Here is a 14894-nt window from a genome sequence, read left to right as displayed (position 1 = left end):
CAGCGGTGATGGTTATCGACCAAAGGTCTGGTTCCCGATATGTTACACATGTGTAAGGAACACAATATAGTTTTAAAAAAAAACAAATGCGCACACCATTAGACAAATGTTTGTGAACTGACATGTAGGTCTTTATTAAACAGTGTGTGTCTGTGTGTGCTGAAGGTAGACTGTGGGGACAAACAGCTGTACGGTGACTCTGGGGAGGAAAGAAAAAAATCTTCAGTTGAGAGCGATGAAATCTTTAATTACCCGTCAGCCCCCTGAGAGATGGTGTGTCCTTTTATTTCTTTGTTGCTGCTGTATTCACTCCAAGGCCTCGTCTCTAATGTACGTATGGCTGTGGTGGAGGAAGACCGTGGTATACTCACGCCGGCGTCAGGCTCCTGTTGTATCCTACTTCACCATCGGGTGGCGGTACAGGTCTAGGCGCGGGAAATAGGACGCATTCCTACCAATGAAGAAGAGAACGATGCTACAGCTCACTCGGACACGTCTGTTTTGATTAAAGGCCGTCGGGCAGTCGTGTCAGCTGGTTTGAGGGTTGCCAGGTTGGGGCTCAGATGACTATCTTTGGCGATTACTTCTTCTGTTGTAGAAAGGGTTTTTCTGCTTGGTGAGCGAGGTTTATACTCCACCTACTGGTGGGCCAGAGATTTAGTGCACCCAACTGCGCTCTTTGCACATTGGTAGCGCAAAAAATCATGCATTTTTGTTGAAAACAACCACCTCATGGATGTTGTAGTCTTCTTATAGTTGCAATTTGAGTATTCGCTGTAGCTAATGCAGCGATTGTGTTAACGGGGGTTGGAATCATGGCTGAAGATGAAATGGCACACTGTGTGAGGAGTAGGCGCACATGCAGACGAATCCAGGAAATCAGGAAGGAGGCTCACACATACACAGGATGTCTCCGGGGATCGTTCGTTCCATTTATCAAAGAACAATTGTGCTGTTTTGTACACACACACACACACTATAGCACGGCGGCGCATGCGATGTCGTCCTCTGCCTCTGCACAGCTGAGCCCTGTTTTGGACACTGATAATTTGCCTCGTGGGAATGACAGTGTGTCTGTACAGTGGTACACTCTGACAAATTGAGCCCTCGTGGGCAAACGCCGTTTCATGTAGTAGCGCGATTGTTGTCGCTTATAGACTGTCCCCCGGTAGGAAGGACAAACACGGTACGTCTGTGTGTGTGTGTCTGTGTGTGTGTGTGTGTGTGGGGGTCCCTCAGAGTTTCAACATTAAACCTGTCGTACAAAAACATAGTGACAGGCGGAAACAAAGCAACAGAGAACACATTCACTACTAAGAATATCACAAATATGTAGGTGGGCCCGGGTAGAGTTTGTTGCTCCTCCCACACCTACACAAAAATACGTTCCACCACGTCGTCCATAAATGGATTTTAGACGTATCAGGATCAGTGATTGACTGAGTTTCAGGTCGCTGCTTTCCCTGTTTAATCCCGACGTCCGCTTGTCACAGACCATCAAGAACCCACACCCACCCCCTCCCAAAAAACACCTCAGGCCACACACACACACACACACACACACACACACACACACACACACACACACACACACACACACACAAACACACACACACTGGGCTTCATGGGTGTGTGACAGCATGACCGCTCCTCACCAATGGCTCAATACCTAATTTACAAGTAAAGTTAGAGATGGAACCTTTTAATGGACATTTTCTGCTCCCCTGTTATTGACTCCACACACACACACACACACACAGAGAGAGAGACACAGGCAGGCAGTTGCCTCCCCTGCTGCCACTGCTCTAAGGGCCCTTTTGACATGTCCTCGCTGACACGCACCACTTCCCAAACGCAATTCCATCCTCTGCAGATCCACCCGCACACACACACACACACACACACACACCCTCGGGGTGTGTGGAGGACAGGCAGCAGGGGAGTGGAGGCATCAAGTTGTTCAAACTTAGATTATTTTTCTCGAGTTGTGCGACCTCACGGGAGACGGAGAGTAGAGAAAAAAGGGAGAGCAAACTCTTTTTTTACGTACAGTCGCTGTGTGTGTGTGTGTGTGTGTGATGTACTTTCTGTGATACTTTGGTGTTTACGTAAGAATTGTTTTTCCTTGCGTTTGCCCTTGAGACAGCACTGGTGGAGAATGTTCCCTGTCATATCAGTTATGTCCTCGCGTCGGTCGTGTGTGTGCGTTTTTACATGTATGTCCTCCTTAACTCCATGATCTCACGCTGGTGGGCTTGTCAAGCCGCGTTCCCACCAAAAGTGCCTGATCTCCTCCGACAGTCGTGCTGCGGGGAACCAGCATGCATCAGGGCATAATCCCAGTTTACCTTCGATGGGCGACAATGACACTCATTATGGGCTCATCTTTTTTTTAATTGGTATTGTTATCGCAGCAGCGTTCACAAGCATCTACAATGTCTTTTTCACAGTAATAAATACTAAGAAAAGACGGGAATCGAATGTCCATGCAAATCATATGATAATCACATTGCTGATGTTATAGTAACTAAATTAAATGTTCACCCTTTTTTTATTCAAGTAAATGGATTTTTTTATTACTTGTAAATATCACACCCCTAGTATTAGGGCCATTATGTAAAAAAATAAAATAAAAAAAATAAAAAAATTATTTCTGAGATTATCAGATCTGATTGGCCCGACTCAGAAAGTCGGACTCCTCGGATTAAAGTCAGAAAGTCGCAATTCGGAGAAAAGTCAGACTTCTCACATTAAAGTTAGAAAGTCAGACTTCTCAGATGAATGTCAGAAAGTCGTAACTCGGGGAAAAACATTTGAAAGTCGGAACTTGGAAAAAAGTCTGTCATAATTCTGAGAAAAAAAGTCATACTTCTCAGATTAAAATCTTAATTCTGAGGAAAAAGTCAGACTTCTCAGATTACACTCAGAAAGTCTGAATTCTGAGAAAAAAGTCAGAAAGTTGGAACTCGGATCTTTCAAATGTTTTATCACGTGACCCTAATTCTCTTCTGTTCTCTCCTTTATTTTTATTTCCTGCCCATTTCTTCAGTCTCGTATATTTTCAGTGAAGGACTTTGTCCTCAAACAGACACAACAAGCTTTAGTGGATCCTCTGAAGAGTCTTTCACAAAACCCTCGGTCTCTGCTTGAGGTGCAACTTTTCCTGCCGTCGTCGTGTCCTGAAAATAAGAGATGTTTGGACCATAATCCACCGTGCAGCCGACTACGCTCAACTTGAAATAGAGCAAGTTACAGATATAAGAGGCTTTATTTCGCTGCTCTGGAGACGACTTGTCTTGTGGAGACGGCGATGGCAGGCAGAGGGAGAATGAAGCGAGATGTAATGAGGAATAAGGGAGCAGTAGAGAGGGTTTGTGGCACTTTGTTTTTCTTGGTGTGAGTTTGACTGCCGTTGTTTAGGAGGCCGTACGTCTGTTAATGAGGAAAGCTCAACTTGCGCGGGGGCCTAAAGCCTCACTGACATCCCGTCACGGCGGCGGTGACGACCAGGAGAACGATGTCCTGTCACTGAAACTTTGATCAGTCGCTTGATTTTTTTTTTTTATCATACGTGCTCTGTCCAAAAAAAACCCACTCCGGTTCCACTTGGTGTGCTGTCAGCTCACCTACGCACCAGACACGCACAACCTGTCACAAAGATGTGATGTTAGCGCCCGCTCAGATCCAGCACTTTCACAACAAGCTAACCAGAACACCACCTGGGCACCGTGGCCACGGCAGCCAACATAGGGAGACGTTCAGTCTGTCTCACCGTCTCGCTGTCAGGGTAACACACACACACACACACACACACACTTACACACAAGTGCCAGAACACCACACCATCACCACCTGTCATTCATTATAGGCGACACATCACACTCAGACTCTGCTTTAAACACCAACAAAGTTCACTAGAAAGTTGCTAACATGCTCTCCGACATGTGAAGCCTCTGATAATTGTTTTTCAGTCTCAAATTGCTGTTAAACATTTACTCCCATTTAAGCTGTTGCTGTGAAATTGTAATAAATTGGCTTCTGTAATCAGTTCAATTTTCTGGGAGCATTTTGTACACAAACTAAGCAGCAGACAGAAATTGATGCGAAGAATTAATTACAAATAAATTCAGTGGATACACACGCACACAGCGTGCTCTTAATGCGGTTACTGTCGGTGTGTCCGTGGACGCCGCTCACCAAACATGGCATCTGTCTGACATATGGCAGCTCTGTGGGGTCGTCCAGACAAGCTTACTGTCGCCCGCCCGCCTTCCTCCACCGTCTGCCCCCAAAAACACAGACTTTTATTCTCTTTTTTTAAAAAGAAACACGGTTTCCTTTGTCTACAAATACCTCGAGTTGCAGATTTTGATTGTTTTCTCAGAGGCGGACAAAATCTTTGTCAACGATAACACAGTGACTTACAACTGTCAGCTGGGATGGAAAAGCTTCAGTAAATACTTTGAGTTTCAAATACACAACTTCATTTTGATCAGTGCTGATCAGACGCAGATTTATGATGAAATGGAAACCTATCATTGTGGATGTTTTCATCAGTTTTCTTCAGTGAGACTTTCATCCTCACTTCTTTTGAAGCGTCTCTCCCTCGTTAGCCTCTCTTTGTCGTGGTGTTTCCTGACAACTCTGCATCATACCTTTGCTTTGTAAACCTCCTCCTAGTTTCACTAGCACTCACTCACTCCACCACCACCATCACCACCACCACCCATCGCTTTCCTCTGCCACTTGAAGTCATCTCTCCACACGACTCGTGATCCTGTTTGTGTCATAAATGAGCCATTATGCCTCCCCCCACTGGAGCCAATTGAAAAGCCTGTGAAAGCAGGATCCGGGACAGGATGCGTGCATGTGCGCGCTGCTGCTGTTCAGGATTCGGAGGCAGCCATCGCTTGGCGCTCAGCCGCTCGCTGATTGGCCCGTTGTGTTGCGCTGAGCTGAAGTGAGCAGAACAGTGAAGGATGAGGGCGAGCCATGAAAAGACCCGGAACACAAAGAGGCTCACCGTAACATGGCAGCAGCAGTCATCTGTGTGCATTGTCCTGTGTAGGACTCTTGACTCTGTGGATGCAGACTCAGCTGCGTTAGAGTTCATGGAAAGTGGAGAGGGAATTTATCTCTCTTTAAAACTTTTTTCCCAGTTTGCCATCTCGCTCTCTCTCTAATGTAATTGCCTCTCTTGTGTTTGAATATTGCCAAATCCACTTTGGCAGATACGAAACCCTCATCCGCATCGTTCTAGCTTCCCCCTCAGATTTTCCAAAAAAATGCTGCACCAGGAGCTGCGGCGTGCACTGATCGCTCCCCTCCCAAAGCCCAAATGGCATCACTGGCCCTTTTGTGTCTGTGAAATATCGTTGGCCGGCTCTTCCATATGGTGACATCTGCCTGATGGGACCTAGACTCGATATCCCAAAGCCTTCCAAAAAAAACCTCTCCTTTAGTTGGCTTTGATGGATGACTTGTGCAGCCTCTGCACTTTTTTAGTCCTCGTGTGTGTGTGTGTGTGTGTGTGTGTGTGCGCTCACTCTGACATCGGCCTGCTGTAGCGTCCACCTGCAGGTCTGTTAACTTGGCAGCGCAGGAATCAAGTGACGTGCGTGCGGCTTGCTAAGCAATTACACTCCAGCACCCGAGCCACAGTCGACAGTTTTTAACATCTGGCATCCGTGTTCTGGCGTGTGTGTGTGTGTGTGTGTGTGTGTGTGAGTGCAGAGTGTGAGAGCCAGCTCATCTGCTGCTAAAATCATGGACAAATATGTGGTGCAAAATTGAAGTCATTACATGAACATGGTGACGACTCTTTCTCCTCCTTTCAGTCTCAAAGTAGAGCCGTCTTTTATTGTCATGTTAATATTTGAGTCCCAACAAAAGCAAACTTCAGCGTTTGTCGCACAAATCTCACAAACGTCCTCCGTTGATAGACAGAATGTGAGTGGTCAGGTTTAAATGTGTGTGTGGTCCTTGAGTAAAGCTCGATCACTCTGTCTCCATTGTGACTGTGCAGTGGTGGAGGACAGCTCCAATCTCACCAAGGTCCACACAACCACTTACTGTGAACACATCGAACCAAACTCTAGTATCTCTCTCTCTCTTTCTGCCCTATGACTCATCACTGGTTCATTGGCTGAGGTTAACCTCTTCTTCCCTGACCCTCCTTTTGGAGTCCCTGCTCGAAAATGACATAACCAAACTAAATAGAGTAAACCTATGCAGTTACAAGCTCTATGTGGATTATCTTGGTATCAAAATAAAGATAACACTTGTGAGATTCCACCAGAGGTGTAAGTTTCACTGTAGATGTCACTGTGTCAGAGTAAATGTACATGGAACACAGCATAAATGAAGGATTTGTTTCTCTCGCCTAAAAAAAGATTGCATTTTAAAACAAATATCACCCTTAAAATATGCAGTAGGAGCTTAAAAACACATGGAGGTCATTTAACGTCTAAACCGGTAGAATCAGTCTATCCAAATATCGGTCTCCAAATGCGTGTGAATCACTTCATTAGCGAGTCAAAAGGACATAAATGCATATGACGCATTTGGGCGGACATTCGCCCTTCTCTAATCGGAACGATCTAATGTCGCTCTGTAATGATCAATCAGAACCGGGATTTGTCCCCAAAGCATGCTGGAAAGTGTATGTTTACAAAATCACGCTGGCGCTCCGGTGCCGCTTTTCAATGTGTGCGCTGTGACGTTTTTTTTCCGCTCCTGCTGTTTGATCAATCGGTGTTTTAACTGTGTTTCGTGAACATAAGAATTATTTATATGAGATCCTAGCTGAGTTTCTGACCTTTCTGTGGGTATGCAGCATGTCTGTGTTTGTTGAAGTTAGAAGAGGTTAAAGCGCTTGTTCTCACAGAAACGGTCAAAGTGCTCGATCTACTGCTCGTCAGCTTCATCCAGATTTTTCAATCTGGATGAAGCCTTTTTCGACTCTAAAAATCTGGAAAACAGTCGTATTATTATTGATCATTATAGTCATTTAATGAGTCACTGACCGACTCACAGCAGACGACTGTGGACAATCAGAGGAGAAAGTGGCCTTTGAGCTAAAGTCTCTCTCTATGTCAGAGTGTGGTCTGAAGGACCTCTGGCAGCTTGAAATCAATCATTTTATTTATTTTTGAACGATAAATCATGCAAAGCTCTGCTGTAGAGGAAAAAAGAGAAGTGCAAATTAGCATAATTGCTCTCCTTTAATGTTTACTGCACAGTGGGTGATGGTGGCGACTGTGAGGTGTGTGTGTGTGAGTGTGTGCCATGTCTTTGCTGTGTTGGGAGAGGAGAAAAAAGAAAAAAAGGGGTGTGTACAAGAGTAGGAATCAAACACTATAATAAACTTCATGGAAAGAAAGTTGAGACCAAAGTGTCATCAATAAAACATGGACCAGTGTGTTTGTGTGCTTGCTTCAGCCACAGTAACACATTTAATATAAAGTTACACAAACACACGCGCTGGCATCCTTAATAAAACTGTCAATTCTAAAGTAGTAATATTATACTGTTTTTTTCCCTCTGTTTACAATATTACACTGCAGATCTTGAAAGATCACTCAATTAGTCCCAAACTACTGCTTTTTCTTCATTGATAAATGGGGATTTATTTATTTATTATAACAATAGTCACTGTTGGGTCACTGACAGCAGCTTCTCAAACATCAGGATTTGCAGCGCTAATGTTTAATCTTAATCTGTGTAATTGCAAATTGATTGTTCTTTGGGTTTAAGGCTGTCATCTGGAAAGTCATAAAGATGTTAAAGACTGTTTTGATTATTATTATTGTACTGTTAACTGTTAACAGTAGTCTTTTGTCATTGCTTTAATCTGTGTGTGTGTGTGTGTGTGTGTGTGTGTGTGTGTGTGTGTGTGTGTGTGTGTGTGTGTGTGTGTGTGTGTGTGTGTGTGTGTGTGTGTGTGTGTGTGTGTGTGTGTGTTGTACTTGCAGCATACTGAGGACCAGTGAGGGTTTTAAACCAACAAAGTGAGGTCGTTTTTACGGAGTGAGGACATTTTAGCCGGTCCTCACTTTGTTTTCATTGAAATTACTTCCTTAGGTTGCTATAACATGCTATACTCAATTTGTCAAAAATTTTAATTTTGGACGACTTTTTCCCAAATTTTGGACCATAATTTTTTTTTTCAAATTTTGGACCAAATTTTTCTTTTTTCAAATTTTGGACCAAATGTTTCTTTTTTCAAATTTTGGACCAAATTTTTTTTTTTAATTTTGGACCAATTTGTTTTTCAAATTTTGAACCAAATTTTTTTTGTTCAAATTTTGGACCCAAATTTTTTTTTTCTATTTTGGGTAAAAAAAAAGTTTAATTTTGGGTCAAATTTTTTTTCAAATTTTGGTCAACAAATGTTGTAAAATGTTGGACCAAAAATTTAAAAAATAAAAATTTTTAATAAAAAGTTTTCCAGCCCTTTTTGCTCTGGGGCTCCACCTGCAGACATTTTATGGTACTGCAACCAGTAGTTCTTTATAGATGTCATTCATGAAGTAGATATTTGTAATTGTGTTGATTTATAAAGTGGAAATGCTGGTCCTCAGTATGCAGCAAGTACAAGAATGTGTGTGTGTGTGTGTGTGTGAACATGTTCAGAGAAAACTGTGGTGAAAAGAAGTCAACTTTGTCCCTTAAAGACCTTACGTGTCCATGTAGGAGGTGAAAGAGAGCAGAGTTGAAAGAAAGCACTGGTTTAACTTTAATCCCTGAAAAGTCCTGGGTGTGACAGTGATGTGACGTCTTAAAGACTCTGTCTCTCTCTGTGCTGCAGGTGACCGAGTATCTCAACAGTCAAGAATCTGCCAAGAGTGCCAGGGTAAGTCATGTCCTGTGTCTGTCTCTGCTTCTCCTGTTTTCCTGTTTGTTTTTGTCTCTGAGACGATCTGATGTTGCCAAAATGAGAATTCATTACAACACTAATGACACTGTAGTACAATGAGAGAAATGGAGAGTCACTTCTCTGTTTTCCCTCATTATGTAACACATTATAGTCTTTAAAGTTTACCAAAAAATCCCTCACAAGGTCAACATGTCCTCAAATATGTCCTCACAGCCTATTTTATACATACACAAAATGAGTTTCTGCCACATTAGAAACAGGTTTTGGTCACTCAGTAAGTTTACATGCACAGTTTAGAAAAGTTTAAACGTCATCTCCTTCTACTTCCTGGTCAAACATCGGGCAGGAGAATTTGGTGCATGTGCAGAAAGTCCAACTCCAGTCCGACTAAGCATATACATGTAGTAGTAATCGGACTATGAATCGAATTATCCAGGTATGTTAGTCCAACTAAGACTAGCTCGATTCTAGTCAGACTAACATACCTGGATAATGCGATTCATAGTCCAAATTTACAAACTGTACAAAACCGAAATTATTGTCTTAGTCCGACTAATATCGGACTTGTAACATATTGAGTGTTTATGCCAGAAAAGACAGATGAATTAGATCAAAAAACACTGGTGTATTTGACAATAGTGACGGCTAATATCATGTGTTTGGTAACTAAGTATCATGTTTTAGTTAACTTGCTGTAAACCCAGAGAAACTACAGTGGTCTTTAATCACAGTCGCCATGTTTCATGATGTCAGGGAAGAGGAGAGAGAGGAAAAAAACATGCAGTGAAGTGAGAGATGGGAAATGACAGTATGTACAAATGGCCTCATTCATTCATTCATCCTAATAAGTACAGCTAATTAGCACAGTCACTAATTAGCTATGAATCACAGCATTAACAGCTGAGCGCTCACCAGAGCCAGAAAAAAAAGACACACACTCACACACACACACACTCACACACACCTCAGACAATTGGAACTTCTTTAAATAACCTCTTGATGCTGTTTCAAACCACACACACACACATTGCCAATGTGGTTGTGATGACAACGACATTTAGCAGAGGAACATGTGACAGTTGATGAGGCGACGCAGGGACGTTGTAATGGAACAGGAGAAGTAATCGACTCACTGGTATTTGAGCCTCCAGTCAGAGTCCGATTAAATGTTGGTGATGATGATGATGATGATTCAGCCTTTGCATTGGCCTGTGCCTTTTTTTTTTGTCTTTCTCTTGATCATTGAACATGTAATGTCCTGGAGAAATTATTGCAGACCCATTTTGATGCAGACATTTTATGGCTTCCTATGCAAATGTGGCCGTCATTATTCTCAATGAATTCCATCTCTGTCTCGTCCTCATTAGCTGAACATTTGGCGTTACGGGGACTTCCGCGCAGACGACGCCGACGAGTTCGGCTACCGCCGTTAAAGAGCAAGAGGAAGAGGGAAAGGAAAGGAAAATTAAAAAGAAGAAGAAATTAAATGAATTGAACCGACCATCCAATCAACACCATTCCAAAGACCAACATGGACGCCGAGTGACGCGTCGGACAGAGAAAAAAAGTAGACAAGTCATGGTAAACTAAACGACACTCACTCTTTTTCACATTTATCCCTCCAGCGCTGACTCCTCTGCTCTGTATACTTTTTTTTTTCAGCTCGCCCCTGTAGCTCTGAGTAAATTAGGCTAATGCATACAAATATTAAAAAGAGTCATTCAACAGTGATGTCCGTTCCATCTTTAAATCTTCCTAATAAGCCACTGCCAGCTCGAGCAGCCTGCACTATTTTGCCAATTTTTGCCATGTTAGTTTCCCTGTGTAGGTTTTCAGCCAATCATATTCATGCTCTCTGATGTCCTCAACAATCCCTGCCCCCCCCTCCTCCCCTTACAGGAAGTGACTGAGTGAAGACATGGTTAGCAAAAAATACAATGCTTCCCTAAGGAATATCATGTAAATGTGAAAAAGGAAACCTTGAAAAGTGTAAATGGATTTATTTTAAAGAGATTCTGTAGGTGGAGCCACACAGACAACAGAAAAACAAACAAAACCAAGGATGAGTTTATTTTTTGTCTTAAGTGTATATCTGTGTGTGACAATGACATTTGCGGATGTTTTTGTGAGGAGTGTTTTGTCGTTTATTCACTTTTATGACCAGTAAATATGGACGCCATCTTGTGGCATTTTATCATCTTTCTCCTTCTGTAAAGTTTACATTCTAATATTAATGGTTATGATCTTTCTCTGGCAGCCTCTTCTCTTTCTGACTCTGTATGCCATTGCAAAAAAAGAAAACAGTGTTTGAATTTATTTCCACTTATTGGACCTTTGCATTCTATTAAAATCTCCTGAATTAAAAAAGCACACAATCGTTTTGTTATTTTTTTCCATTAATATAAGAGGTCTTTTTAAACTGATTGACTTCATTCATCTGGAGATCAACACAAGGTTGACTTGAATTTGACTTTGCATCTTTTAAAATTAACATTTAAACAAGAGCCTTTCTGTATTTTGTTTTTTCCTCTAAAACAATACACTGGTCTTTTAGAGTTCATTTGAAATTAGCAATTCTAAAGCTTCACCTCGAAAACCTTTAAATTTTATCACAGTTTTGCAGGACTGGTGTCGGCCAAACAACAGGACGTGAGTTGATGCAGCTTTGGCAGTGAGCCAACTTGTGAATTTACATGAGGTGATTGACCGTTTCTTCAGGGATGAATTTTCAATAGGATGAGCCAAAGGTGAACTTTAAAGTCTTGTATCTGTCTGGTAATCTATTCATATCAACATGGACCTTACAATTTAATTTATATGAGCATATAAATGAGCAGATGAGTTGAAATAAGGATTGCAGGGGCAAACACTAAACTCATGTTTTTTACTTAAAAGTCAGTTAACGCCCAAGTAAAACTAAAGTAATCCCTCATAAATATTTCATAGGTATGAAAATATCAGACGGCAAAGGGTGAGACAAAAGCAGCACTAAGAACATTTGAACATGTCAAGTCACAATATGTAAGGTGTGAGCATTAGGCAAAAAAAATGAAATGTGACCAAAAAGTCCTACTATAGCATTTCGTGCAATAACAATTCATTGATTATTAATTAATTTAATCACTGCATCCCTACTACCACCACCACCACCAGTGAGTAATCTCTTGGGACTGTGAGGTGGAATCGAACCAGCCACCACCAGACTGGCACAACCTTACAGGTGCAAATGAAACCACTACGCCACACATTCCTGTGTGATTTAGGAGCTCTTGGTGTTTTTCAGTATTCACTTTGGATGTGGAGCCTTAAATGTTGGAGTACAAGGGAAATGAACCCATAACCTCAAGATCCTGAAGGCTGCTCCTTAACCAGTTGAGATAACTACACACTCTTGCTTTTATTTTCTAACTGTTTGGCTGCGTGTGCTGGACTGACGTTATTAAGTAGTTCAATACGTTGAGGTCATGGGTTCGATTAGCTCATGGGACTAAGAGAATGACTCAAGTTCCTAAGATTCGTGTGAGTATGGGTTCAAATCTTGCATGGACTGATTTTTAAATACAATATTCAACCAGATAGAGTAAATAGGAGTTCGAAAGATATAAGTTTGAGTGTGGAGTTAGCTCAACTGGTTAAGGAGCAGTCCTCAGGATCCTGAGGTTATGGGTTCAACCCTTGGTTCCTGTGAGTATGGGTTTGAATTTTAAATGCAATATTCAACCACAAACAGTAAATAGGAGTTCGAAAGATATATGTTTGAGTGTGGAGTTAGCTCAACTGGTTAAAGAGCAGTCCTCAGGATCCTGAGGCTATGGGTTCAATCCCCTTATATGCCAACATTTAAGGTTCCACATCCAAAGTGAACACTGAAAAGCACCAAGAGCTTCCAAATCTCTCATGGATGTGTGGCGTAGTGGTTGAGTTCACAACTGTAAGGTTGTATCAGTCAAATGGTGGCTGGTTCGAATCCACCTCGCTGTCCCTAGAGATTACTCGGTGGTGCGGAGCGGCAATAAAGTGGAGGATGGGAGGGAGTAGGAGAGGAGAGGAAGAGGGAGGAGAGTAGTGGGAGAGTAGGAAGAGGGAGGAGAGTAGGAGGAGAGTAGTGGGAGAGTAGGAAGAGGGAGGAGAGTAGGAGTAGTGGGAGAGTAGGTAGAGGGAGGAGAGTAGTGGGAGAGTAGGAAGAGGGAGGAGAGTAGGAGGAGAGTAGTGGGAGAGTAGGAAGAGGGAGGAGAGTAGTGGGAGAGTAGGGGAGGAGAGGAAGAGGGAGGAGAGTAGGAGGAGAGTAGGGAGTAGGGGAAGAGGGAGGAGAGGAGGGTAGGAGAGTAGGGGAAGAGGAAGAGGGAGGAGAGTAGTGGGAGAGTAGGAAGAGGGAGGAGAGTAGGAGGAGAGTAGGGGAAGAGGGAGGGAGGAGAGTAGTGGGAGAGTAGGGGAGAAGAGGGAGGAGAGTAGGAGGAGAGTAGGAGGAGGTAGGAAGAGGGAGGAGAGTAGTGGGAGAGTAGTGGGAGAGTAGGGGAGGGTAGGAAGAGGGAGGAGAGTAGTGGGAGAGTAGGGGAGAGGAAGAGGGAGGAGAGGAGGGTAGGGGAGGAGAGTAGGGGAGAAGAGGGAGGAGAGGAAGAGGGAGAGGAGAGTAGTGGGAGAGTAGGAGAGGAGGGGAGGAGAGTAGTGGGAGAGTAGGAGAGGAGGGGAGGAGAGTAGTGGGAGAGTAGGGGAGAAGAGGGAGGAGAGTAGGAGGAGGTAGGAAGAGGGAGGAGAGTAGTGGGAGAGTAGTGGGAGAGTAGGGGAGGGTAGGAAGAGGGAGGAGAGGAAGAGGGAGAGGAGAGTAGTGGGAGAGTAGGAGAGGAGGGGAGGAGAGTAGTGGGAGAGTAGGAGAGGAGGGGAGGAGAGTAGGGGAGAAGAGGGAGGAGAGTAGGGGAAGAGGGAGGAGAGTAGGAGGAGAGTAGGGAGGAGAGTAGGGGGAGAGAGTAGGAGGAGAGTAGGAGAGGGATGGAATCTGATATCTTGCTGGACAAACAAACCTTTCTGCATTTCCCCTGCTGCTGTATTCAACATCAGAATCACAATGCAGGACTCATTCCCACTAAACAAAAAGCCTGGGATTTAACTTGTTTTTCAACAGTAAAGATGGGAGGAGACAGGAAAACTTTCTCCTCCCCCACTCTCCCTCTTCCTACTCTCCCTCACTCTCCTCCCTCTTCCTACTCTCCTCCTACCCTCCTCTCCCTCTCCTCTTCTCTTCCTCCCTCTTCCTCTCCTCCCTCTTCCTCTCCCCCTACTCTCCTCCCTCTTCCTACTCTCCCACTACTCTCCTCCCTCTTCCTACTCTCCTCCTACCCTCCTCTCCCTCTCCTCTTCCTCTCCTCCCTCTTCCTCTCCCCCTACTCTCCTCCCTCTTCCTACTCTCCCTCACTCTCCTCCCTCTTCCTACTCTCCCACTACTCTCCTCCTACCCTCCTCTCCCTCTCCTCCTACCCTCCTCTCCCTCTCCTCTTCCTCTCCTCCCTCTTCCCCTACTCTCCTCCCTCTTCCTACTCTCCCACTACTCTCCTCCCTCTTCCTACTCTCCCACTACCCTCCTCTCCCTCTCCTCCCCTACTCTCCTCCCTCTTCCTCTCTTCCTACTCTCCCACTACTCTCCTCCCTCTTCCTCTCCCCCTACTCTCCTCCCTCTTCTCCCCTACTCTCCCACTACTCTCCTCCACTCTCCTCCTACTCTCCTCCCCTACTCTCCTCCCTCTTCTCCTACTCTCCCACTACTCTCCTCCCTCCTCTCCTACTCTCCTCCTACCCTCCCTCTTCCCCTACTCTCCTCCCTCTTCCTACTCTCCCACTACTCTCCTCCTACTCTCCTCCCTCTTCCTCTCCTCCCCTACTCTCCCACTACTCTCCTCCCTCTTCCTACTCTCCCACTACTCTCCTCCTACTCTCCTCCCTCTTCCTACTCTCCCACTACTCTCCTCCCTCTTCCTACTCTCCCACTACTCCTACTCTCCTCCCTCTTCCTCTCCTCCCCTAC

The 14894-nt window shown here is 44.1% G+C and overlaps 1 protein-coding gene across 1 annotated transcript in view; it reads left to right on the top strand.

The window, feature by feature from the left end:
* The window catches only part of snd1 (staphylococcal nuclease and tudor domain containing 1), a 178471-nt gene extending 167232 nt beyond the window's left edge, over positions 1–11239 (top strand). Inside the window, exons 23-24 of the mRNA XM_083906620.1 lie at positions 8810–8854; positions 10246–11239. Of these exons, the coding sequence (XP_083762746.1) occupies positions 8810–8854; positions 10246–10311 (111 nt within the window). The 3' untranslated portion in view covers positions 10312–11239. The remainder of the gene's footprint in view (positions 1–8809; positions 8855–10245) is intronic.
* The last annotated feature ends 3655 nt before the right edge of the window (positions 11240–14894 follow it).

This window comes from Microchirus variegatus (assembly GCF_963457635.1).
Source record: "Microchirus variegatus genome assembly, chromosome: 20".
Classification (NCBI taxonomy): domain Eukaryota; kingdom Metazoa; phylum Chordata; class Actinopteri; order Pleuronectiformes; family Soleidae; genus Microchirus; species Microchirus variegatus.
The sequence above is the reverse complement of the archived record's forward strand: the minus strand, read 5'-3'. Positions and strand labels throughout refer to the sequence as shown.